The 26,915-nt window shown below is 47.8% G+C and overlaps 1 protein-coding gene across 4 annotated transcripts in view; it reads left to right on the forward strand.

Moving 5' to 3' along the window:
- ANTXR1 (ANTXR cell adhesion molecule 1) overlaps window positions 1–26,915 on the forward strand; it is a 261,071-nt gene that overhangs the window by 76,690 nt on the left and 157,466 nt on the right. For all 4 annotated transcript variants that reach the window (XR_013989664.1, XR_013989665.1, XR_013989666.1 and 1 more), the window contains exons 13-14: window positions 3,360–3,455; window positions 14,228–14,269. Coding sequence is in view for 1 of the 4 variants with exons in the window: in XM_081017420.1 (XP_080873546.1) it covers window positions 3,360–3,455; window positions 14,228–14,269 (138 nt within the window). In the remaining 3 variants the exon portion in view is untranslated. The remainder of the gene's footprint in view (window positions 1–3,359; window positions 3,456–14,227; window positions 14,270–26,915) is intronic.

Below are 26,915 nucleotides of genomic sequence, written 5' to 3' on the forward strand. Positions count from 1 at the left end.
ATCTTTAAAGTTATCAACTCTTTAGAAAAAGAGGAGGAGTTGCTCAGGGTTTCTTACACTGCCTCCAACGCAGTGCTTGTCAATGTGTGACTACATGCACGGTTGCAGAACACACACTTGGCACACAACAGTTTCCAGTTTCCAGCTTTAGCAGAGGCCTTTCTGCCCAAGGCTCTGGAGAACTGTAGCCAGTCTCTGCTGCTAAGCTAGAGAAATTGCTGCTCTGACTCAAGAGCCTGGTGTGTTTGCTGGCCAGTCCTCAAGTGCTGAGCCATCGACATGTGTGCATGTCTGAACCTACACCGAAACCCCCACCTCCTCAACACGCCAGGATCAGCAAAGCTCTTGATTGCTACCTTAGGTCAGAAGCAGCCTCCCTATGTGGCCATTCTGCCACCCCCACCCCCCACTTTTGTTATTTTAACTGTCTGGCTCTTTAAAACCAAAGCCGCTGAGCTGAACTCTGGCCAAACCGAATTTTGTCTGCCTGCTTATCCCAAAAGCCTGATGACACCAGTGAGGAATGGCTCAGAAATATTAGCTGGTCTCTGGAAGCGAATAGACTATACTTGAGATTAAATTTGGAAGCAACGTGATATAATTCATTCGAAGAGCATTTTCCTAACTTGGAGGAACAACCGGGGTGAGGCACTCCAGAAATGGGGGCTGCCTTCAGATGAACCTACACACCTTGATTTGGAGATGGAACAAACTCTGTTTATGTCTGCTCCTTCCTCCCCATCGGCACACCTGAACAGTTTACGTCCTAGTTTGAGCAAAGTGCCGTTTGCAATTGCAAACCAAGTTCTCAAGCCGGGGTTTGTGATCCTGTTTTGCAGTTCTGATTTGAAGGTGCGAAGTCTGGTGTGATCAAGCCCTGCTTTGCTGCAAAAGGTGTAACAACCAGTGGCGTAGCGTGGGGGGTGCCAGGGGTGCCGGCCGCACCGGGCGCAACTTCTGGGGGGGGCGCGAGTCCAGAGGGAAGGGGAACGCCCCTCGCTCAGCCCGCGCATCCCTCGCCCGCCGGCAGCTTCTCCTCCTCGCCTCGCTCAGCGCCGCCGCCGCGGATGCCGCCCAGACCCCCCAGCGCCCAGGGCCATTTCCCGGGGAGCCTCCTCTGGCACATGCCCCGCGCAGGAGGAGGAGGGGGAGGCGGCTCCGGGATGCTCCCTCCCGCCCCGGGAGGCAGAACGCAACGCACAACACACACACACCCTGTCGCCCCCGCGGCAGAGCAAGGCAGCCAGACGCGGAGCAGGGAGAAAGGCTCGGGCTCACCTTGGGGCAGCCTCCGGAGAAGCGAGTCCCGAGGAGGAGGAGGAGGAGGAGGAGGAGGAGGAGGAGGAGGAGAAGCCGCCGCTGCCGCTGCCGCCGCCGCCGTGCGCCCCCAGCACCGGGAGAGAGGCCGCTGGCCGCCCGGCGGGCCGTGGTTCCTTCCTCCGTCGGGCGCCCAAGGGGAGGGGGCTTTGGCTGCCTCGGCCCGCGGGGGCTCCACAAATAATAAATTTAATAAATTCCTTTTTTTAAAATAAGATATTTATTAAAGTTTTCAATTTTATACAAAGAGAAAAATGCAAAAAATAGAAAAAATATATATTAAAAACACATAAAATTCACAACTTATTTTTCAATAACATATTTCCCTGACCTCCTCATACCTCCCCTTCTTGTTTTCTAGTTCAAATTATTTGTTCAGCAAATCCTTATCTCATAGCATTACCGCTAAATAACACCTTATTTTCTATCCAAGTTCTTGAAACTTAAACTTTTACTTTAAAAAACCATTTTTTCATAACCTTTTATACCATTACAGCTAGAAACCACTTAACGTAATTTCAATCCAACATCATTCAACATTCCTTAATATTGCAGTATTTCTGTAAATAGTCCTTAAATTTCTTCCAATCTTCTTCTGCCGACTCTTCTCCCTGGTTGCGGATTCTGCCAGTCATTTCTGCCAATCCCATGCAGTCAATCAACTTCATCTGCCATTCTTCCAGAGTGGGTAAATCTTGCGTCTTCCAATACTTTGCAATGAGTATTCTTGCTGCTGTTGTAGCATACATAAAAAAAGTTCTATCTTTTTTAACACCAACTGGCCAACCCAGTGGCGTAGCATGGGGGGTGCAGGGGGGGCCGGCCACACCGGGCGCAACATCTGGGGTTAGGGCAAATCCATGGGTTAGGGGGCGCAAATCCACAGGTTAGGGGGCGCAAATCCATGGGTTAGGGGGCGCAAATTACTTGCCTTGCCCCGGGTGCTGACAACCCACGCTACGCCACTGGTAACAACAAACTGTGGTTTGACCGTGTTTAACAGGAGGAGAGAGTACATGAGTACAGCACTGGTTCATGATCCTCAGGTCCTAACCATAACTTAGAGCATTGTTGGAATGCAGCTGATATTTAGCAAATAAAGTGTCTGGGGGTCCTGATTTCTTAGGCTGATAAATGAAGGGAAAGTTCAATTTGTTATAGCTGAGCCTCAACCTCTCTCTAGCTCAGAGTTCCATGCATTTCTCTGCCTTCTGATGCTCAGACCAGATTAGTGTTGCATCCTGGAGTTGCAAAGCACTCCATTTTTCATGTAATCATAGAATTGTAGAGATGGAAGGGACCCCAAGAGTCATCTAGTCCAACCCCCACAGTACAGGAATCACAGCAAAATAATCCCTGACAGATGGCCATCCAGCCTCTGTTTAAAAACCTGCAAGGAAGCAGATTGCACCATTTTCTCAGGTAGAGGGAATCTCCTTGTAATTTGAATCGGTTGGTTCGGGTCCTCCCCTCTGAAGCAGCAGAGAACAAACTTGCTCCATCTTTCATGCAGAAGCCCACCAGCTGTTTGAAGATGGCTTTCATATCTCCTTTTGGCCTTTTTTCCAGGCTAAACACCTGCAGATCTGTGAAGCAGGAGTGTCCTGAGAGTGGTGAGAGGGGCTTCTACTTTCTACTTGCAGCAGCCTTTGTTGCTTTTATTATTTTATCCAGCCTCCCTCCAAAAAACTTAAAGCGCTACAGGTGGTTTCTTCTACACCTTTACCTGCACAACAACCTTGTGATGTAGGTTTGGGGGTGGGTGATTCCCTTAAGTAAGCTTTGTGGTGCGACAGGGATTGGTTTATTTATTGCATTTCTAACCCAACTTTTTCTCCAAGCAGCTCAAGGTGGTTCTCCCCCAGCTCATTTCATCCCCACAACAACTCTGTGGTGTAGGTTAGGCTGAGAGGCAGTGACTCAGCCAAAGTCACCCAGCGGGGATTCGAACTCATGTCTCCCAGGTCCCGGGCCGCCATCCATAATCTCCCAGTCCTCTGTTCCCACACTGATCTTGCTCTCTTCTGCCTTCTCCTCTGCAGTCTGATGGGACGATCCTGGCCATTGCTCTGCTGATCCTTTTCCTTTTGCTGGCGCTGGCTCTGCTGTGGTGGTTCTGGCCTCTCTGTTGCACCGTGGTAAGTTTCCTCCTGCCCACACTGGGATCTGTTCCCTCTTTAGCAGCTCCTCTGTGCGGACGGGCCAGTGATTCGAGCATCAAGGAAATCGCTCACACCAGAAACCTGCATCCGCTCTGCCAAGTGTTTTGTACGGAGCCAGGGATCTTGCTTTCCTCCCATCTCAGGCGCCCCAGTTTGTGTTCCTGGGAGGTCAAAGCAGGAACTCTCTCTACATCTGGGGCACAATATGAAGCAAGGCTCAGCCCCAGAAGCTGTTTTCCAGCCCCACTGCTACTTGGGCCAGGGCACATTCCTGGGCTCTCAGCAGGTGGGGTGGCCAGCCTACATCTGAGCAGTACCTTTTTGAGCTTTTCGATCGGAATTGGCACTATTATAGGTGCCACATACGGTAATACTGATTCTGCATTTGTAAGAACGCAATCATTTCGTTTGGCAGTACCTAAACTTTGGAACTCCCTGCCTATTGAGATCAAGCACTGTATAGTTTCTGGCTCCTGCTAAAAACATTTTTCTTTAGAGAAGCCTACCCAGATGCTTGGAAAGCTGATGAGAATTTTAACCTGTTTTGGGAAAAACAAATGGTATGTTTTAGATTCTACGTTGTAATTTTTCCTTGATTTTATTGGGGTTTAAAAAATAAATTTATAGAAATTTAAATAAAATTTATATCCTGCCTTTCCCCCAGACTGGGATTCAAAGTGGCTTACACGAATTAAAACAACACAGATAAAATACATGAATCTAAGCCATGTTGGGCTTTATAGGCCATAACCAGGATTTTGAATTTTGCCCAGAAACAACCAGGCAGCCAGGGAGGGGAGCTGTTGTAGCAAGGGAGTTGCAGTCTCCCTTGGAAAGTTGAAGGTATTTTGAAGGGGTGTTAGCCACTCGTGTGTGTGTGTGTGTGGCAGGGGTTGAAATTTGGAAGGGTGTTTTGGGCCAGAAACAGCAATGGAACAACAGCAACAAAACTGTGTTTGTGTACTGTGTCGGAAGTGATCCCGCTTTCAAATTAATCTTAGGAGCTGTGGTATGCCTCCATCTTGGCATGCCTATCAGATTAATACCCTAGGGATCATGGGCCAGGATGCACAGGCAGGCAGCAGCCAAGGACCCAAGACTGAGGTATCTGCAGAAGGCCTAGGGCAGGTGTCCCCAACCTGGAGCCTTCCAGATTATTTAAAAAATAAGTGCCATCAGCCACAACAAGCACAGCTGGCGGTTGTCTAAAACTTCTGAAGGGCACCAAGTTGGACTTGGAGTGGTATCTGGGCAGACACCATATTGAGTTACTGTTTAGTAAATTGTTGCACCTCTCCAGAAATCTGTTTGCTGTGCAGTTCCTTAAAGGTAAAGGTAAAGGGACCCCTGACCATTGGGTCCAGTCGTGAATGACTCGGGTTGCGGCGCTCATCTTGCTTTATTGGCCGAGGGAACAGCTTCCAGGTCATGTGGCCAGCATGACTAAGCCGCTTCTGGCGAACCAGAGCAGCGCACGGAAACGCCGTTTACCTTCCTGCCAGAGCGGTACCTATTTATCTACTTGCACTTTGACGTGCTTTCGAACTGCTAGGTTGGCAGGAGCTGGGACCAAGCAACAGGAGCTCACCCTGTCACAGGGATTCGAACTGCCAACCTTCTGATTGGCAAGTCCTAGGCTCTGTGGTTTAACCCACAGCACCACCCGCGTCCCAATGTGCAGTTCCTTAGGAGCACAGAAAAAGGCACAAAATGTCGCACTGGGTTTGGGATACAGATTTTTAAGCATGTTTCTAGACCTCATGATTAGAACAGGAGGCATGAAAGTGCTGGGCAATGCCTGTGATGATGAGCCAGGGTGGTACAGTGCTTCGAGGGCCGGGTTAGGACCCAGGTTCAAATCCCTCCTTGGCCACTCGCCAGATGACCTGATGGCCGGTCATTCCCTCTCAGCCTAACTGACCTTACAGGGGTGTGAGGAGAAAATGGGGAGGGAGGCTATGTACTATCACCTTGATATCCTTGGAGGAAAAGGGGGGGGGGAGAGAGAGAATACAAACGTAACACAATAAATAATAAAGAAATGGTGGTGGTGGTGATATTGTCATCGATAACAAATAATGAGTGGGATTCACCTCAGAAGTCCCATCAGTGGAAACTGTACAAAGCCTTCTGCTTGTGCAATGGGGCTTTCCTCTCTCCCCCCTTCCCAATTTACTTGGGAGGGGGGTCAGGTGCACCCCCGGAACAGCACTGGGGGTGGGTGGGAGGAGATTTTGTCTGCCAAGCTGGAATGCTTGTACTTCCTAGGGTTGCCATACGTCTGGGCCATCGGAAACTGTCCAGGAAAATCCGGTGTCCGGTTTTGTTGCGTATTATCAGATCTTTCATTTTTTAAATACGGCAACTCTAGCTGACAGAATGATCAACTTAGTGTTAAATTCTTCCCAATGTGTTTCTATTATGCTTTTGAGTATTCAAACCACGAGAGAGAGAGATAGGGAGAGGTAACCTTCACAATATGAATGGAGATGGAGGGGCAGAAGAATCAGCTGCTTCTGATGTTTGGGCGCCAGGGAGCAGGTTGCTTCTGTGCCCAGCACAACTCTTTGCAAAAGACGTGATTCCTGCATTTCCGGGGGTCAGACTCAATTATCCTTTGGGTCCCTTCAAATTCTACAGTTCTATGAAAAGCAGACTGACAGCACAACCCTATGACTTCTACTCAGAAGTAAGTCCCGCTGAATTCAGTGAGACTTAATTCTAGGTAACTTTGCACAGGATTACAGCCTGAATCACACAAAACATAAATGTTATTGAATAATAAAATAGAATAAATCACAATTTTTTTGCTCAGTTTTATGCAGGAAGCAGGAGAGGGAAGACTTCTGGGCAGAGCCAGTATGGTGTAGTGGTTAAGAGCGGTAGTCTTGTAATCTGGGGAACCGGGTTCGCGTCTCCGCTCCTCCGCAGGCAGCTGCTGGGTGACCTTGGGCCAGTCACACTTCTTTGAAGTCTCTCAGCCCCACTCACCTCACAGAGTGTTTGTGTGGGGGAGGAAGGGAAAGGAGAATGTTAGCCGCTTTGAGACTCCTTAAAGGGAGTGAAAGGCGGGATATCAAATCCAAACACTTCTTCTTCTTCTTCAAAGAATTTGGAGAACTGGGTGCAGAATGTCTGATTTCTTCCTTGGTTTTTTATTTTAGCCCAGATACTGATACCTTGTGTGTATCCACCCTTAGAAAGTAGATCCCAGAACAGGTTGCCCTCCTGATAGGTGTGTTTGAGTAAAGCATGTGTTTTAATTTAAATGGAAACCGTTCCCACCCAGCTGTGCTCCAGGCGAGATAAATGGCCAGCGTCATTTGGGGGCTGGGGATAATTAAATTCACCGACTTCAGTGGAGGAGCGCCATGGATTTTTCTGGACCAAATGGTCTTCCTGGCAAACACCCATCGATAAACATAGTTTCCAAATGCATCATTGTTGATGATTCTCCAGTGTGTTCTGTCGAAGAAAGGATGAAAGATTGGGCTCATCACTCCAGTTTACAGTAAATGTGGTGATGTCAAACCGAGGTCAGTTAGACAGTAAGTGAGATTTTAGTGTGTGTGTGTTCTGGCTCAGGCAGGAATCTCCTCCATCTTTCATTTCAGCAGGTGTCATACGCAGGTGGAGCAATGAGAGGCAGGGGCCCCATCCGGACATGCAACAGAATGAGATGTTAGATTCCTGAGCTATCAGTTTGGCCTGTGCCTCTTCAAACTTCAAGAGGATGGGGAGGGGGGTGCTGTTTTTAGCACATCAGGAAGGGAACTTCTAGCGTAATTCATTGCACTCCTTAGAATCCTACTTTTCTACTTGGCAGTGGTTTCTCTTCTTTTTAAATGTAGGGAATAATTAAAGTATTGTTACGTCGCATCTCAGTCTCTTAGCAGTGAGAGACTCCAGTGGTTCCGGGTGCTTATTCAGGGTTTGGTGGCACTGTGGTCTAAACCACAGAGCCTAGGACTTGCTGATCAGAAGGTCGGCAGTTCGAATCCCCACGACGGGGTGAGCTCCCATTGCTCAGTCCCAGCTCCTGCCAACCTAGCAGTTCAAAAGCACGTCAAAGTGCAAGTAGATAAATAGGTACTGCTCTGGCAGGAAGGTAAACGGCGTTTCCGTGCGCTGCTCTGGTTTCGCCAGAAGCGGCTTAGTCATGCTGGCCACATGACCCAGAAAAACTGTCTGCAGAAGCGGAAAAACACCGGCTCCCTCGGCCAGTAAAGCAAGATGAATCCTGCAATGCCAGAGTCATTCGCAACTGGACTTAACTGTCAGGGGTCCCTTTACATTTACCTTTTTTTTCTTGGAATGAAGGTCACCGGAGACTACAGGGTCTTTAGGTTATATGGTTTTATTTACACATATATAGAAAATGGGCATAGGAAGAATGGGCTCACAGTATTAGCACCCCAACAGATATTGCCTCGCTATGAGTCACAGCTTTGGATCCTGCACAGATCAAGCATGTCTCTGTGTCTCCTGTTTCCAGGTTGCTTCCAGCTCAGCACACATTCTCTGGATATTGTTCTCATACCTAGCAGCTAGGTGAGGGTGGTAGTGGAAGAAAGCCGCTCCCCATTAGCTTGGAGGGCACCATCACTTAGTTGTAGCTCTTGCAACTTGGCTCATTCTTTCAGGATGTTGATCTGCAGCATGGAGTGTCCTAGTGGACATTCCAATGCCTCCCCATTTCAACCTCATTCTTCTCCAGCATGTGCAGACCAGAGTTCCCTTTAACTGAACTACTGAGGTTCTGCTTTTCTGTTGTTAGCTGGGAGCGGAATTGCAACAGAGCAGGAGTGAGCAACCTGCAACCCTGCCAGGGGCACAACTTGTGCTGGGGAGTCCCAAAAAAAATAAGAAGAGCTTCCTGGATCAGGCCAGTGGCCCATCTAGTCCAGCATCCTGTCCACAGAATGGCCAACCAAGGGAACATCATTTGCACACTCTAAACAAGACAAGGACATGGTGGGAAGAAAGTAATGTAATGAAATTTCAATAGGGATAAATGTAAGGCTCTGCATTGAGACAGGACTAACCTGATCCACAAATACAGGTTGGGGGTGTAAAAGGGATCTAGGGGTCTTAGTAGATCACAAGCTTAACATGAGTCAACAGTGTGATGCAGCAGCAGAAATGGGCAATGCAATTCTAGGCTGCATCAAAAAAAGTAGAGTGTCAAGATCAAGGGAAATAATAGTCCTGCTCTATTCTGATCATGGCCACTGGTCCCATCACCTCCTGGCAAATAGAAGGGGAAGAAATGGAGGCAGTGAGAGGTTTTACTTTCTTGGGCTCCATGATCACTGCAGATGGTGACAGCAGTCACGAAACTAAAAGACGCCTGCTTCTTGGGAGAAAAGCAATGACAAACCTAGACAGCTTGAGACATCACTTTGCCAACAAAGGTCCGTATAGTAAAAGCTATGGTTTTCCCAGTAGTGATGTATGGAAGTGAAAGCTGTACCATAAAGAAGGCTGATCGCCGAAGAATTGATGCTTTTGAATTATGGTGCTGGAGGAGATTCTTGAGAGTCCCATGGATTGCAAGAAGATCAAACCTATCCGTTCTGAAGGAAATCAGCCCTGAGTGCTCACTGGAAGGACAGATCCTGAAGCTGAGGCTCCAATGAAGCTGGCCACCTCATGAGAAGACAAGACTCCCTGGAAAAGACCCTGATGTTGGGAAAGATGGAGAGCACAAGGAGAAGGGGATGACAGAGGACGAGATGGTTGGACAGTGTTCTCGAAGCTACCAGCATGAGTTTGACCAAACTGCGGGAGGCAGTGGAAGACAGGAGTGCCTGGTGTGCTCTGGTCCATGGGGTCACAAAGAGTCGGACACGACTAAACGACTGAACAACATTCTGCCTTGGTCAGACCTCATTTGGAGTCCTGCGTCCAGTTTGAGAAGGATATTGACAAGTTGAAAGGTGTGCAGAGGAAGGCAACAAAGAGGATCAGGGGTCTGGAAACCAAGCCTTATGAGGAACGGTTGAGGGACTTGGGGGTGTTTAGCCTGAAGACTGAGAAGTGAAAGGATAGCCATCTTCAAATATGTGAAGGGCTGTCCCAGGGAAGATGTAGCCAACTTGTTTTTTGCTGCTCCCGGGGGAAAGGACCAGAACCAATGGATTCAAATGACAAGAATAGTGATTCTGGCTAAATCTTAGGAAGAACTTTCTGATGGTAAGAACTGTTAGACTGTGGAATGGGCTGTCTCAGAAGGTGGTGGGTTCTGCTTCATTCGAAGTCTTTAAACGGAGCTTGGGTGGCCATCTCCCAGGGATTCTTTACCCATGATTCCTGCCGTGCAGAGGGTTGGACTAGATGAACCTTGGCAGCCCCTTCCAATTCTATGATTCTGTGAAAGCATCACTCCAAATGCCATAATTCTCATGGAAATATCTGGTGATGAGAAAAGTAATGTTGGATCCGTTTGGAAAAATTTGGTTCTCACCCTGGACTTTAATTAACCCAAAGGATCTGAAATGTTGGAGGAAAGAGGAATGTAAGAATAACTGAAGAATGTTTGATTATTACTGAGGATGAAGCTGGAGAGGAAACGCAGATGCTCAGCTGTAACCCCCAAGGAACAATTACAGTGGAACTTACACATTTTCCCATCAGCGTGGAGGAAATAATGAGGTTCAGAATGGTTTGACAGCTGCCCTTTCCAGCCACGGAGCTAATGACAAGCGTTGTTTATCTGGCCTATTAGGATGCTTTCCAAAAAAATAACATTGCTTGATTATTATTATTTTAAGCGAAGAAACATAAGAGGAAAGTTGTGAGAAATAATCTTGAGCAAAACGCGCACAGTGGAAACAGCACCAGGCAACCCAGCGGAAAGTTTTCTTTTGCAAACCTCCTTGGAACGAGTTGCAAGCTTAGCAATGGCTAGATTCCTGCTGGTTCAAGCCAAGGACCCATCTAGTCCAGCATCCTGTTCTCACAGCGGCCAACCAGGTGCCCGTGGGAATCTAGGGAGCAGAACATGAGCACAAGAGTCCTCTCCCATCCCATGGCTTTCTGCAACTGATATTCAGAAGCGTTGCTGTCTCTGATTGTGGAGGTAGAGCATAGCCATCACGGCTAGGAGTTCCTGATATCTTTCTCATCCATGAATTTGTCTAATCCTTTTTTAAAGTCATCCAATATAGTAGCTATCACTGCCCCCTGTGGCAGTGAGTTCCATTGGTTAACTAAGAAGTAGCCATCATGAGATTTAGATGCTTTGGGTCTAAATTGGTGTGTTGTTTTTAGCCTAGCTTTTTTTGTTGTTTCTGTGAATGGAATTCGTCTCTGCCTGTTGAAGCTAAATGGGCGAGACATTATGGGGCAACACCTACTGCATTTGGCTTCGCTCAGTGACCCAGTGTGCTTTGCTGCTGCTGCTGCTGCTCCCATTCTTTATGCCATCAGCTCATAGCATGGTGCTTGCCATTCGTACTATTGAGCAGTGGAAACAAAGAAGCAGAAAAAGGAAAGGAAAATGTCTGGTTTTAATCTCAGTCCCCCTCTGTGGCAGGGATGGACACAGGGCGGTATATGTTTCATGTTAAACAAAGCTGTCCATGTATACATTTTTCATTCTTGGAGCTGAAAATGAAATGCAAACATTTAGAGTGTAGACATATCATGGTCCCAGGACTTGGACTCCAGTGCTGCTGCCTTGAAAGAGGAGGGCTGGAACATTGCAGACCCTAAGAAGTCAGGGAGAGCTTTTCCCTGGCCCCTCTCCACAAGGGCCTAAAAGCAGAGCAGTGTTGAGCAAGGCACAAACAGGACTGACACATTCACAAGACAGTATGAAGAAGCAGATTCTCTTAACAATATCCTTTCACACTCTCTTTTTACAGTTTTTGCATCTCTTGATATGTAGGCCATCTGTTAAAGCATATCCTATCCACTACAACAGCTAGTAAATGCTCCTAGACCTCTCCTCCACCATCAATTTTATCTAATCCCCTTCTACAGCTATGCAAACTGGAAGCCAACATGACATATTGCAGCAGTGAGTTCCATCCATTAACTATGCACTTACTTTTGTCCGTCACTGCATACACCTCTTGATATCTAACTGCTGGTGGGTTTCATCGAATGATGCTGCATTCTTACGAAAGAAGGAGAGGAGGTGGAGAAAACCCTCTTTCAGATACTCCCTTGAATGAAGAGCATGTTGAAGACTCTTCAGCGGCCTCTCCCTGTGGGCACTTGTGTGGATTGGGCCCTGAGAAGGATGGCATACTCTAAGCAAAGAGTAAGGTCACCACAACTTCCATCATAGAGCTTCAATATGCTGATGACAACATAGTGTGTGCACACTCGGAGGATGGCCTCCAAACAATCCTAAATATATTTGCAGAAGCTTATGAAAAGCTTGGCCCATTGCTCAACATCCAAAAAACCAAAGTGCTGCACCAACAAGCACAAAACAGCCCCTCTGCAGCACCACAAATCCAACTCAATAGTGTAACATTGGAAAATGTCAGTCACTTCTCCTACCTGGGCACAGGGCCAACACTGATGACGAAATCCAGCATCACCTGAGCTCTGCGAGTGGCGCTTTCTCCTGATTGAAGTGCAGAGTATTTGAGGACCAGGACATTTGCAGGTAAACTAAAATGCCTATTTACAAAGCTATTGTACTGCCAACCTTACTATATGCTTGTGAAACATGGACCACTTACAAATGCCATCTCCAACTCCTCACAAGATTCCATCAACAGTGTCTCTGAAAAAAATTGCATATCACTTGGGAAGACAGGTGAACTTATGCCAGTGTACTGGAAGAAGCAAAGATCACCAGTGTCGAAGCAACAATTCTTCAACATCAACTTCGTTGGACTAGTCATGCTGTTCAGATGCCTGATTATTGTCTTCCAAAGCAACTACTCTATTCCAAACTTAAAAATGGAAAGTGAAATCTAGTGGTCAACAAAAGAGGTTTAAAGACTCTCTCAAGGCAAACCTAAAATAAAAAGTAGTATAAACACGAAAATTGGGAAACACTGGCCTGCGAGTACTCCAACTGGAGAACAGCCTTTACCAAAGGTGTCATGGATTTTGAAGACACTCAAACTCAGGATGAAAAATGCTAAGAGGAAGGCACATTTGGCAGACCCTCACCATGATCAACTCCCACCCAGAAACCTATGTCCCCACTGTGGAAGGACGTGTGGATCCAGAATTGGCCTCCACAGTCACATATTGGCTCACTGTTAAAACCATGTTCATGGAAGACAATCTTACGTGGCTACGAGTGCTCTTCAAAGATGACCGGTGGGCAGGCAAGGGCTTGGAGAGGAGGAGGTGGGGCCTAGAGAGTGGGCTGTGCAAAATCTCAAGCCAGCAGTCGATCTGTACAGTGGTTCCCAAAGTGGGTGAGACTGCTCTGAGGGGGATTACCTGGGGGGGGGGGCAGACCAAGAGGCAGGGGGGCAATGGAGGTGTAAACGACTATTAGACTTGAAAAGCTGGAATCACTGGATGAGGTTAATCAATTTTGTTGAATCAATTAAACCAAATAGTTTTAATTGAATTGATGTGAAACTAATTGTTACTGCTTTGAAATTGAAATTGTACTATTATCTTCCTTAGTGGGTTGTGCAAACCACTATTCTGAACAATGCTTTCTGTAGGGTAGGGGGCACCTGGGGTGAGTTTATGGCACCAGGTTTTCCAGAAAAAGTTTGGGAACCACTGACCTATACCTATTGATTTGTGTGGTGCTGGTGAATTAAACCTCCTGTAGCTCCATTGGCCTGGTTTATTTTGCTCCTTCTTACGTAGGGAAGAGATTGAGCTCTCTGTTCCTCTCCAAGGCTGCTGCATCTGAGGTTTAGGAGAGATGCTTGCCATGCCTCTGTTTTCGCTTTCCTGCTGGATGGACTCCATGCTACTCTTGGAGAGAATCGCTGTGGCATTTGCCAGCTCCTTGCTACGTTGGAGATGCTTTTGTGTGTGTGTATGTGCAAGAAATAGCAGCCTCACACTCGCATCTGCTTTGACAGTTTCTATGGTGAAGACCCCAGGCCTATTTTTTTAATAGAAAGCCCAAACACAACCCCTCACATGCAGAGTAAAATTCTGGACTCAATGTACTTTCGATAAATGTATTTATTTAATTTTCATCCCACCCTTCCTTCAAGGAGTGTTGGCTGGCATCTGTGTTCATCCATCCCACATTTTATACTCAGAGCTATCCAGGAGAGATGGGCGGGGGACAAAGCTACACTTGATCCTTGTTGCTGTGTGCCAGGGAACAAATCAATTAGGCAAAATGTGGATTTTGTGAGTACGTATTATTGTGGGTTTGGTGTGGGTCAGTCTGGATGATGCCCTGAGCCCCTTCCAGTTCTTGCGGTCCTGCACCCAGGGAGGGTTAGGATGTAAGAGAAGAGTTTGTTGAACTGGTCAGACAAGTTTCTTTGTAAGACATGACCTTAGCTGGCTACTCAAGTGTCCTGGTCAGCATCTCAAAAGAATGAGGCAGTTTGTGAGAGCTACACCTAAGTGATGGTGCCCTTCAGGCTAAGGGGTGGGCCTCTCTTCCATCCACCTCTCTTAGTTGCATGATAGCTGGAGAAAGTGTGTCCATGCACTCTGTCCATGCTTAGAGCTACTCTCTAACCATTTTTTCACATGTTCTGGGAAATGAGTCTTGACTGAGTTTAAAACCCGACTAGAGCAGCCTGGCTAGGGACTAACCCCCTGTGTTTCTTCTTCATTCATTTTAGATCATTAAGGAGCCTCCACCACCCCCCATGGAAGACAGCGAGGTAAGTGCCCACTTCATTATGGCTTCTGAATTGCTCCTCTTGCCTTTGCTTTGTGTCTTTGCCCTGTGGGGAACTCAATCGCGCCGTCCACCCCTGCAGAAAGCAGCTTTGCCAGCCCTCTGTTTGTGGCTAGGGAAGCACTGAGCCTTGGACTTGCAAAGCTCCTTTTGCAGTGCTTCTCTATCACCTGACAACCAGCTGGAGAGTGTTTGCAAGGGACTTTGACAGGTAGGTTGTAATGGCACCAGGTGATTGACAGGTGGGTTTTTCCTGCTGGCCTGTCAAAGTTGGCCTGTAGGGCTGGTGGGGACGGATATGGATCTTGCCCACCGGGCCAATCACCTTCCCCACTCCTGTGTGTGCTGGCTATCTCCTTCGTATTAATTCAAACTGTACCGTGTCATTCAGTGATAAGATGCTGGATGTGAAATGTGATGTGTTTGCTGCCGATCACCTCCTTTTCTTAAAACCTCCGGATGTTGCTCTGAATCGTGAAACCTCTTGAATTATGTTGCCGTTTGAGTTCTGCTTGTTTGTTTTCATTGAGAACTTCGGTTTTAGTGAGGCCCAAGCTAACCAACACCATCAAAATCCTGTGTCCTGGTGATTATTCTCCTGGGTGCAAACCTTAGCATTTGTTCATGGGAATGGACGGTTCGATTCAGTTCCCAAATCTGAATTGCTGTGTTGTTGTCTCGGGTCCACATGTCTTCACCCACATGGCAAGAGGGCCAAGCCACTGGCCAGCCTGTAATTGGATAATGGTTGCAACTGATGTCATCTTGCCCACTTAACAACTAGCGATAGACACACTTGGCAGGTCCGTTGCATTCAGTAGCATGGTTGCAATTTAGCAAAAAAGGTGATTATGACTTCTGTTGAGAGGAGCCTTCTTGCAAAACCAAAGCAATCGTCTGTGTTCTTTTCCTGGAGAGACTGAACTCCTAGAAGCCATTGCTGTTCCAGCATCTGAGCCCAAGCACTGTTGACCTGGGTAGACTGAGGGAGGTCTGCAGCTCAGTGTCAGAGACAGTCATGGAGAAGGACCCAGGCTAAAACCCTGGCATTTCCCTGTAGGTCTGAGAAAGGCTTTTGTCTTAAATCTTGGAGAGCTGGTGCCAGGTAATGCAGATGATCCTGACCTTGATGGACCAATGAGCTTTGACTCAAGATTTGACATGGATTCAGTCTCACTGTTTCCTATATGAGGTATCTTTGCCTCAGACCACTTTGTCTCCCTGTTCATTGTCTCCCTGTTCATTGTCAAGGGGTAATAGTTTGGAGGAGTGGAAGTCCACACCAATGGAGGGCTTCCCTCCACTAGTCATTTTTAGGGTGTTTTTTCCACCTTTGAATAATCTGATGGAGGTGCCCTCCATTGGCTTGCACAGGGCAGGGAGGAAAGCACGCACCTCCCCAAAAAAGCCTCCTCCAGGATCTTGGGGCAATAGAGAAGGGGTGCATTCCCCCATCTTACCCATGTTGAAGGGACAAACAAGTGGGGCAGTGGCCAAAGCTCTGAAGTGTGTCCAGTACATTAGAACCAGCTTGCTTTACTTCAGGGAAGGTTCACATAAGCTCGTAAGAGACCATTTGCATTCAGTATTTGGGCTTCAACCAAAGTGGGTGCAACTTCCTAAGATATCACCCCATGGGGTTCTCAACCATAAAAGCTTGTGACCTTGTCGCATAGTGAATAAGCATGAATGACTGGAGCAGAGATTTAGCTCCAGTGACAGAGGAATCTTTTTTCTCTGTGGTTCTGGTTCTATCTAGTTCATGGTGCTGTTGGTCTAGCAGAGCTGGTTCAGAAACTAACATGTTCAACAAAATGTATAACTGTATAAGAACCTAAGAACAGCCTGCAGCATCCTGTTCTCACAGTGGCTGAAGTGTGAGAACAGTTGTGGAAAACTAGCAAGCAGGACCTTCTGGAGGCATAGGGACTGCCTTCTCCTCCATGAATTTGTCTAATCCTCAAGTTAGTGCCCATCCCTGCCTCCTGTGGGAGGGAGTTCCATAGTTTAACGAAATGCTTCATTTCATCTGCCCTGAATCTTCCAACATTCAGCTTCGTTGGATCCACAAGTTCTAGCAAAGGTTATTCTAACTCTAGGACAGCCTTTGGCCACCTGGTTCCCGCCAGATGTTTTGAACCACAACTCCCATGAGCTCCAAGCAGCACAACTGATGGGAATTGTAGTCCCAAACACCTGGAGGTTGTTGAAGGCTGCTTTGGGAACCTTAGGCTAGGTAGTGGAGTGCCCTTGTGAGGTACCTAGGAGGGAATATCAGATGAAGCCCAAGGTTTTCCAGAAAAGGAAAGTTTTGCTAAAAGACTAAAATAATATGCAGTATACTTGAAGGCTGTCCCAGAGAGGAAAGGGTTATAGAGGGAGTGGGAAAGGAGTTGGCAGAGACCCCAAGGCTGCTGCACAGTTATGCTTTAGCAGGGGGGAAGGGAAGGGGGAGCAATGGAAGTTGGAAAACTGGCAAGAGAGACAGAAAGAAATAGGGAGGGAGCAAGTTATACCTTTCCTTCCATATGATCTGTCCAAAAACATGTCAATGGAGGGGGGGAGGGTCCTCAGCTCCAGGGTGAATCTCCGCAAAGAGAAACCATGGCATGGCATTATTGTTGGTCAATGATTGCTGGATGAGTTTGTGTGTGTGCAGCGATGGATATTCAAAGGCTGGTATTTCAGGAGTCAGTCAAGCTGAGTGTGTCTCACTAAGATTGTTTTCACTCAGATCATTGATAGTGTCAGAAAGACCAAACTAATGACAGACTGGGTAATGACCAGAAGGAGGATTCCTCAATAAACAAAAGGGAAGGATGGTCATCTAATAGTCTAAACTGGATGCTAGCAGAGCAGAATCACTTTGGCCAGAAGAGGCCACAGCTGTTGGACCAGCCTCAGCTGGTAGAAGGCACACTTGCACTGCCCCACAGTGGCCACATGAAACCAAGCTGGCCACATGAAACCACCGTCAGATATTTGAAGATGGCTATCGCATCGCCTCTCAGTCATCTCTTCTCCAGGTTAAACCACCTCAGCTGCCTCAGCTGTTCCCTTGATCATCTTGGTCTTTCAAGCAGACTGTTAGACTTCACCTTCCTGGGCAGACAAGCGGGGGGGGGGGAGACCCCTTCTCATTTAACAACATTCTCGTCCTTCAGGTTGATGCAACTGTTAAGAAAGTAGCTAAAAAGGTAAAGGGACCCCCTGACCATTAGGTCCAGTCATGACCGACTCTGGGGTTGCGGCGCTCATCTTGCTTTATTGGCCGAGGGAGCCGGTGTACAGCTTCCAGGTCATGTGGCCAGCATGACTAAGCCGCTTCCGGTGAACCAGAGCAGTGCACGGAAACGCCATTTACCTTCCTGCTGGAGCGGTACCTATTTATCTACTTGCACTTTCACGTGCTTTCAAACTGCTAGGTTGGCAGAAGCAGGGACCGAGCAACGGGAGCTCACCCCGTCATGGGGATTCGAATCGCTGACCTTCTGATCGGCAAGTCCTAGGCTCTGTGGTTTAACCCACAGCGCCACCCGCGTCCCTAAGAAAGTAGCTAGTCAACTGTTAATTTAAAATAAAACACCAAAGTTTTCAATAAATATGAGGGATCTTTGAAAACTCATAGGAATCAACACAGAGAATCATTACAGACCTTAAATACCTTCCCCAGAGAGTTGTACTCCTGTGCTGTACTGAATGGAATCTCAAACACAATTTTATGTTTATGTGTTACGCTGGATCTGTTGCCAAATGCATCTTGCTTTTCCACCGAAAGCATGACTTAATAGGGGGTCCAACCTCAGTACCAGGTTAGTGAAGTGCTTCTTGCAGGTGTAGGAGGATTAAGGCCCGGCAACCCCACACCCCTGTAGCTTTCGGAGTCGGTGAAGATTTGGCAGCCGCCCATTTGCACTGCAGAGCTGTTGGTCTAGCTTTTATCTGTGTTTATTATTCCTTTCCAGATTGTTTCCTTTTTTCCTCTCCCTGAAAGATCTCATGGGCAGATATAGTTAAATAAACTGGAGGGCGAGCAACGGCGCTCAGTGCAGCAGGAAATGCATTATTACCCACCAGTGTGTTGTACAGGCCATCTCCCCCTCCTCTCCCGGTCACCCCAGGCTCACACCTCGGTGGTGGGAAGGGCAAAGGCGGGGAGGATGGCGCCTTGTAGCAGAGCCAGGGACCTCAAGGGAAGGGTGTGGGACTTGAATTCAACCCCGATGTGATTGGGAACAGATGAGAAGCAGGTTCTGGGCCTGGAAGGTGAAGCTTTCGCAAGCAACATTGGGTTGCCGAGGTAGGGAGTGTGCTGTGGGAAGAAGAAGCTGCTTCTTGTAGCCAAAGCAATAGTTCACTAAGCCAGTGGCAACTTAAATTTTAAACATCTTATGACTGCACAGCATAGGAGCCAACTCTTGGGGCCGAGGTCCCTTCCGCAGCCCCCATAAAATATTTGAGGGTCCCCTGCAAAGTTGATGGGCATGGTCATTCACATGGTATTCATGTGCCATGGGATCGATGATGTGGGGCGGGACTTTCCCTCCCCCCCCATATTTTGTTTGTCGGCACCCCTGCCACACAGACTCTCTGAGCTGTTCTGCTTGCCTTCCCAAACTAAAACTAAAAAGTTAACCATTGCTTTCATCTTCAAATACCGGAAAATGTCACATGGAAGATGGAGCAAGCTTGTTTTCCGTTGCTCTGGACCTGAACCAATGGATTCCAATGGCAATAAACTTTAGAAATAACTTTCTGTGGGTAAGAGCTGTTCAGCAGTGCAACAGACACCCTACTAGGAAAGTGGTGGATGATTTTTCAGTGGAGGTTTTCAAACAAGAGGCTGAATAGCCACACAGCAGGGATTTTTGAGCTGTGGTTCCTGTATTGCAGGAGGTTGGACTAGATTACTCCTGGGGTCCCCTTCCAGCTCCACAGTCCTATAATTCTATACCTCCATTGGCCGTACTGGTGAGGCCTGGTAGCTTTACTTTCACTATTGGTAATAATAAACAGGAGTACTCATTAGATTACAAGGAAAGAGTGAGTAACAGAACGTTTCAGTCAACTGTTTTGGTTTCTTATAGCAGCATCAAAACATAAATAAATCAAGTAATGTTGGGTTCTTGTTTTGCTTTTCATTGTTGGTTTTGCAACTCATCCTCTGGCAGTCAGGTGACAGTTGACCCATCAAGTCAAATAGACTGCACATGGCTGACTTCCCTCTTTCTTTCTTTCTTTCTTTCTTTCTTTCTTTCTTTCTTTCTTTGCAGTAATGGAGCAAAAAATAGAAAAATTACCAACACCCACTTCAGAAAATCCCAAACTCCATGATAGAAAATAGATATTGTAATATTTATATTTTATTGAAACAGCTTGTGTTGGAAAGAAGTAATTTGTTTCCAGCCCCTTGATGCCAGATTTGAATCCTGAGAACATATGTCATACTTTTCAGTATTTCCCGGCAACTGGTCTCTGGCCTCTGAGTTCTAGTCTGTGGCCTTCCAGGTGTTGCTGGGCAGCCCTGACCATTGGGCATGCTGGCTGGAACGGATGGAGGAGGAGCCCAATCAGAAATGCCTCAAATGGCATTTGGACCTGCCAAAGCTTTCCTCCTTCTTACCAAATAGCTGCAGCGCAGTCCATGTCACTAGAGACTTATGACTACACAAACTCTGTTTTTAGCACCAGAGAACCTTCACTTTCATATCAAAGAAATAACCTACCTCTAGCCTTTGGGCACCACAGAAAAACCAGGAAAATGTGTGAGGGAAGGCTCAGAAAATAGATCTACCTCAAGCAAAAATTATTTGGTAGAATTGAAGCGGTCAAGGGGTATGACAGATACCCAAGCTCTTCCTAATCTTGTTTCATTCCTAGCTGATGGGATGCTTTTTCCATGTGTTTTGAAGGGCTCTTGGAAGCAGAAACGTTCCGATGTTGCCAACAAATGATGCTCATTCAGGAACAGATGGTTCCAAATTTTGTAATGTGAGACAAATAAGTATTTTGGAGGAGAGGTTGCTGTTTTTGTGATGGTGGATCTCTTCTTGCAAAAAAAAAAAAAACTCTTTCAAACTGTAGCTAAAACAGATATAGATATATAAATGTATAGTCCCCTTAAATGCACTTTCCTGGAAGTTTGGCTGGTTCAGGTGGGGGTGTTTTACCCGAGCAGCAGCACCAGTGAGGAGACTATGTCAAACTATTCTTCCTGTGTGTTGACCGGGAAATGGCTGTTTCCTTAAGAAAAAGAGGGAGAAATACGGCCTGCAAGGGGCAGGGGGCTTGCTTTTTTATTTCAGGAACCACTGGAACATACTGGTGTGGAAGAAAGACTGACTTGCTTGCAGAAGGTCTCATGTTCAGTCTCCAGCAGCACCTCCAGTTACGGTGGGAATGTCCCCTGCCTGAAACCCTGGAAAGCTAATGCCAGTCAGTGTGGACAGTACTGAGCTATTTGGACCAATGGTCTGACTCTGCATTTACTCCACGTTCCCAGACTAAAGCAGACCAAGCTGTTGTTCGCCCTCTGGGTGTGGTGGCTCAGGTGCTAATCCTGGTTCTGAGAACTGGGTCCTTTACTCTGCCCTGAAGTGCTAGAGCAGGCCTAGGTAAACTCAGCCCTCCAGATGTTTTGAGACTACAATTCCCATCATCCCTGACCACTGGTCCTGTTAGCTAGGGGTGATGGGAGTTGTAGTCCCAAAACATCTGGAGGGCTGAGTTTGCCTATGCCTGTGCTAGAGGATTGCGTGCCATATTATGGCGACGGGCACCCAGGAGGGGCAGCAAAATACCCTGGTTGACCCATGGCCCAAAACATGCACGGGTGCAGCTTCTGCTTGTGTGGGGTCAAGTGGGGCAGCGGAGTGGCTGAGGAATTCTGCTGGCAGCATCTTTTCCTCCAAATCCGCAGTTCTCAACCTGTGGTCCCCAGATGTTGTTGGACTACAACTCCCATCATCCCTGAGCCCTGGCTTTGCTAGCTAGGGGTGATGGGAGTTGTAGTTCAGCAACATCTGGGGACCCAAGGTTGAGAAAGGCTGCTCCAAATGTTTCTCTTGCTCACAGCACAGAAAATGGAGCCTCTCAATGTATTTTGAAAAGCTCCATCCTGTCACGGGATTTGCGTGGCTTCTTCTTGTGTTTTTCTCTGCTTTGATTCGGCACCGCTGCTGCTGCTGCTGCTGTTGTTTTGAGTTTTCTGGCCTGTCGACTCCTCCTGCCCCAAAATCTTAAATGGCTTGCAAGGTTTTTAAGGCCCTGCGGAGAGTGTCTTAAGCGTTGGTATTTCCTGTTGTGCGAAGGCCTTTGCAGTAACAAAGTGAGGAGAGCAGGAGAGAGAGAGAGAGACGGCAAGAAAAGAAAATATTTGGATGGTTTTCCTTCCCATTTTCAAGCAGCAGCAAAGAAATATGATAAAACAAAACCCTCACGAAAAGCTCCATTCAAGCTCCCCGGCATGTCAGAGGATCTAGTAAAGTGGGAACTCTTGCCTGCATGGAGCAGAGTCCTTTGCAAACGACCTACTTACACCCTTAACATTTATCAAAAGAGTCACACCATGCACTGAACTGATTTACACTCAAGGCAACCACAGCACTGAACCAGGCCAAAGGGGCCTCTGTCCAGGCATGTCACTATCCCTGGCAAGGCACCCAGAGCTGCTGCAGTTTCATCTCTTTTCCTTCCTTCCTTGCAGGACCAGCCCAGGACATTTTGTTGCCTGAGGCGAACCAGAAAATGCCACCTCCCTGCCCGGGCAACCTTTCCCGCTCCCAGCTGCACATGTGCAAACTCCTCCTTATCACAGAATCATAGAGTTGTTGAGTTGGAAGGGACCTTAAGGGTCATCTAGTACAGGCATGTCCAACTTCCAAGACACTGCGATCTGTGAAAAATCTGGCAGCAGTGATCTACCCATTGGATTGACAAAAGTTGTTGAGCTTTTTTTAGGAAGCCTAAGTTGTTGATAAGGGACACGGGTGGCGCTGTGGGTTAAACCACAGCCTATGTCTTGCCAATCATGTTGGCAGTTCGAATCCCTGCAATGGGGTGAGCTCCCATTGCTCTGTCCCTGCTCCTGTCCACCTAGCAGTTCGAAAGCACGTCAAAGTACAAGTAGATAAATAGGTATAGCTCCGGAAGGAAGGTAAACGGTGTTTCTGTGCGCTGCTCTGGTTCGCCAGAAGAGGCTTAGTCATGCTGGCCACATGGCCGGAAGCTGTACGCCGGCTCCCTCAGCCAATAAAGTGAGATGAGCGCAGCAACCCCAGAGTCGGTCACGACTGGACCTAATGGTCAGGGGTCCCTTTACCTTTAAGTTGTTGATCTACCACGGACCCCCCGCAATCAACCAGTTGATCACTGTTGGACATCCCTGATCTAGTACAACCCCCTGCAATGGAGAAGAGTCCACAACTTCCCGAAGGAGCCAAAAAACCTGCCCACCTGACCCTTTAGGGGGCTGAGAAGTCTGAGGCCAGAGTTTTCCAGCGCCCTCCTTCTTACTTTGGACTTGCAGGCTGGACCACTTTAAGAGGAGCCCCAAGTGGCCCTGAGGAGATGAGGGCTTGCTCTCTCCCTCAACTGCCCTCGGTTCCAGGTCTCTCTGCTGCTGGCTGCCTGGTCCCTAGAGCCAGAGTCCCCCCACCTCACCCCAAGGCCAGAGGTAGCCAGTTTCAGGCTTGGCAGGGGAGAGGAGCCTGCTGGTTGGCCACCTGGAGGCCGAGTGCAGCAGCCCCCGTCACCCCCACTCACTCCCCTCAGAGCCCTTGGGGCAGGGGGGCCAGACTTGATAGCCCCTTAGTGCTCCCCCCCAAAAAGAGTGCCCTTTGAAGTGACTGTGTCAGCCCCCTTCTTTGCAATGGCTGTTTCAGCCGTCCCGTGGTTTTAAACAACAGCATTTTAGCTGGGGGGGGGGGGAGATGAGTAGGGAGATTGAGGGAAGATGACAGATATTTTATAAAATTATGCATAGTGTGGAGAAAGCAGGCCCAGAGGGGGGTCATCCAGGGAAGCTGGACCTCTGGAAGATGCAGGGCAGACAAAAGGAAGCCCTTCTTTGCACATCATTGCATACTTGGACTATGGAATTTGCCGCCACAGGATGTGGTCAGTGGCCACAAACTGAGCTTCAAACGGGGGTTAGGAAGAGTCACATAGAATAAGGCTGCCTGCGGAGACTAGTTACGATGGCTATATTAGCTCCCTCAGGAAAGACGCTGCACACCCTGGGATCTTGAGCAGGAGGAAAGCTCTTTTTGCTCCTACCCTGGTTATTGCCAGGGGCATCTGCTAGCCACAGAGGGCTAGAGGGATCCTTCTGACATTCGTATGGCCCTTGAACGTAAGAAGAGGCTGCTGGATCAGGCCAGTGGCCCATCTAGTCCAGTATCCTGCTCTCACGGTGGCAAACCAGATGCCCCAAAGGGAAACCAGCAAGGAGGACCCAATCACAAGGGCAACGCTTTCCCCTCCTGTGGTTTCCAGCAACTGGTGTTCAGAAGCAATAAGGCCTCTGACTGTGGAGGCAGAGAATAGCCAGCATGGCTAGGAGCCATAAATAGCCCTCTCCTCCTCCATGAATTTGTCTCATCCCCTTATAAAAGCCGTCCAAGTTGGTGGCCATTTCTGCCTCTGACTGTGGGTGAGAGGAGGGATGGTCAGCGATGAAGGGAGCTGTAGCCCAGAACATCTGGAGGGCACCAGTTTTGGGAAGGCTGGCCTAGCTAGGAGCAATGTCACGTGAAGAAGAAGAGGAGTTTGGATTTGATATCCTGCTTTATCACTACCCTTGTTGTTGTTGTTGTTGTTTGTTGTTGTTTAGTCGTTTAGTCATGTCCGACTCTTCATGACCCCATGGACCAGAGCACACCAGGCACTCCTGTCTTCCACTGCCTCCCTCAGTTTGGTCAGACTCATGCTGGTAGCTTCAAGAACACTGTCCAACCATCTCGTCCTCTGTCGTCCCCTTCTCCTTATGCCCTCCATCTTTCCCAACATCAGGGTCTTTTCCAGGGAGTCTTCTCTTCTCATAAGGTGGCCAAAGTATTGGAGCCTCAGCTTCAGGATCTGTCCTTCCAGTGAGCACTCAGGGCTGATTTCCTTAAGAATGGAGAGGTTTGATCTTCTTGCAGTCCATGGGTCTCCTCCAGCACCAGAATTCAAAAGCATCAATTCTTCAGCGATCAGCCTTCTTTATGGTCCAGCTCTCACTTCCATACATCACTACTGGGAAAACCATAGCTTTAACTATACAGACCTTTGTTGGCAAGGTGATGTCCCTGCTTTTTAAAATGCTGTCTATTCCTTTCTCCTTTCCCTTCCTTCCCCACAACAAACACTCTGTGAGGTGAGTGAGGCTGAGAGACTCAGAGAAGTGTGACTAGCCCAAGGTCACCCAGCAGCTGCATGTGGAGGAGCGGGGAATCGAACCCGGTTCACCAGATTACGAGTCCACCGCTCTGAACCACTACACCACACTGGCTCACGTGACATCCCTCTCCAGCTATGATTCCTGCCTTGCAGGGGTTTGGTCTAGTTAACCCTTGGGGTCCCTTGCCACTCTGCAGTTCTGTGATTCTGTGCTGCCACTTCAGTGATGAGAGGCAACATGCCTGTCGGGACGGGAGTCAACTTAGCGTTGCGAGGAAGAGGAGGAGTCACATCCTCGTCATCTGTGATTCCTGTGCAGGAGAATTTCCCCCATTTTATTTCATCTCTAAATTCATTTTTGCGCAGTTAAAGCTTTGCAGTCTGAAATCTGAACCTTTCCTCATAGAACAGATGGGCTGGTGTATTTTTTTAAGCAGAAGTATGCACAAGCCTTGTGTTCTCCTACAGTTTCTAGTGCAACTGGAAGGAATGAAATGAACACAGATAAGATACGACATGAGGAACGAAACACAAGGAGATCAGCCAAACGTAGTAATCGCACTAAATCTCAGGTCAAGAAGAGAACAGAAAGATTATTAACTGAACGCAGAGATTGGCAGGCACAGAGCAAGAACAAGTCAGAAGACAGCGAAGGAAGGCACTGAAAGATGGTTATGTGTTTTCATGTGTTATTAAAATGAAAAGGCCGGGGTGAGCTAGTCAGAAGGGCTGGAAGATCTCTGAGTGCTTTAAGAATGCCGAAAGTGTGTTGCTAACTGTAGCTGTGATGGAAAAGGTGGCTGTGATTGCAGCAACAGTCTGATAGGTGGTCATCACCTATGCTGTTGGACGTGTGTAAAAGAAGATGCCAGAAAGCATCAAAATGTAGCCTTTGTCTCTCTCTCTCATGTTTTTAGGAGGCTGACCCTACGTACGTTTGTATGCAATAAAGACCTCTCTTGTCACTTGGAGCCTGCCTCCTTTTCCTTTGGGTTTCTGTGATGGATACCTCTAGATTAAGAACACCTTTTAAAGTTCTCCAACCCCTGGAGTAGATGACTCTTTGGGTTCCTTCCAAAGCTAAAATTTTGTGGTTCTATGACTCCCGTAGCACTGAGCCAGGACAGGGAAAGTAGAGGATGCACGAAAGCAAGACGTGGGCTTGCAACCTTCTTGAAGTTCCCCCTCTCACCAATAAATAGGGTGTGGTGACTCCTCTGTCTGACAGAAGTCTTGGGTCAGCTGCCATCTGGGGGCCTGGTTTGGCCCATTGGCCACCAGTTCCCCACCACAGATATGTTTGTCATTCTGATTCTGTTACTGCACAGCGTGTGGTATCAAGCAGTAGAATTCGGGTTCTCCAATTTGTTTCTTTGGTTCAGAGCAGGTTTTTAGCCCTTCCGCCTGCAAAGTTTCCTCATATTTATATGCAGAGTTTGTTATTTTTCAGTTCAGGGTGCAAATGTACTCCTGAAAATGCAACACACAGGCTCCCCACTTTTCCAAACATGAGCAAGTACTGGCGGCACCTTTTTTCATGCTTCTCCACCCCTGAAAGCATCTCTCCGGGCCTCACGTTTATGTATTTTGGAGATAACAGATCACATTCCACACCTCCTGCCAGGCGAAGGAAATACCTCTTGCGAATGGCTTCTGAAGCCTCTAATGCTTTAAGGCATTAGAAATTAGTTTTGCCTCCTGCAAGGCTGAATTAATGAGCACAGCTCTAAGCCAGGAGGGACACCTGATCCGAATGAGAAACAGCAGGGTTGCATGTTAGAAGTCCTGCCCTTATTAACACACACACATGTGCTGCATAACATGGGATGGTTACATACGTGCTGCTGTAGTTCACAGCCCTGTCATGCAGCCAGCCCTGTGGGGAGGAGGACAAAGGGAACATCTGGTGGAGAGAGTGAGAGGTCTTTCAAGACTTTCACTATATCCCATTCTCCTATGTGCCATGTGGATGCTGCACAACACACTGTTTAAAAGCATAAAGAGGTCCACATCCGTTGAAAGAACGTGGGGAGCCTTGTAGGCTATCTCCCCCATGTGCAGTCAAAGTGCATATCTCGGAAGGGGCTCAAAATCCTCTTTGTGGGGAGGGATTCTGCGGGCAGTGAGAGGATGGGTGGGCACCTGAGTCATCAGCGGGAGTGATACAGACCCCCACAGCCGCCTCCCACCTCATGCATCCACGTTCAGTAGGTGGGCTGGTCTGACTCCCCCTGTTGTCAGAACGAGAT

This window comes from Podarcis pityusensis, assembly GCF_964106645.2.
Source record: "Podarcis pityusensis genome assembly, chromosome: 8".
Classification (NCBI taxonomy): Eukaryota; Metazoa; Chordata; class Lepidosauria; order Squamata; family Lacertidae; genus Podarcis; species Podarcis pityusensis.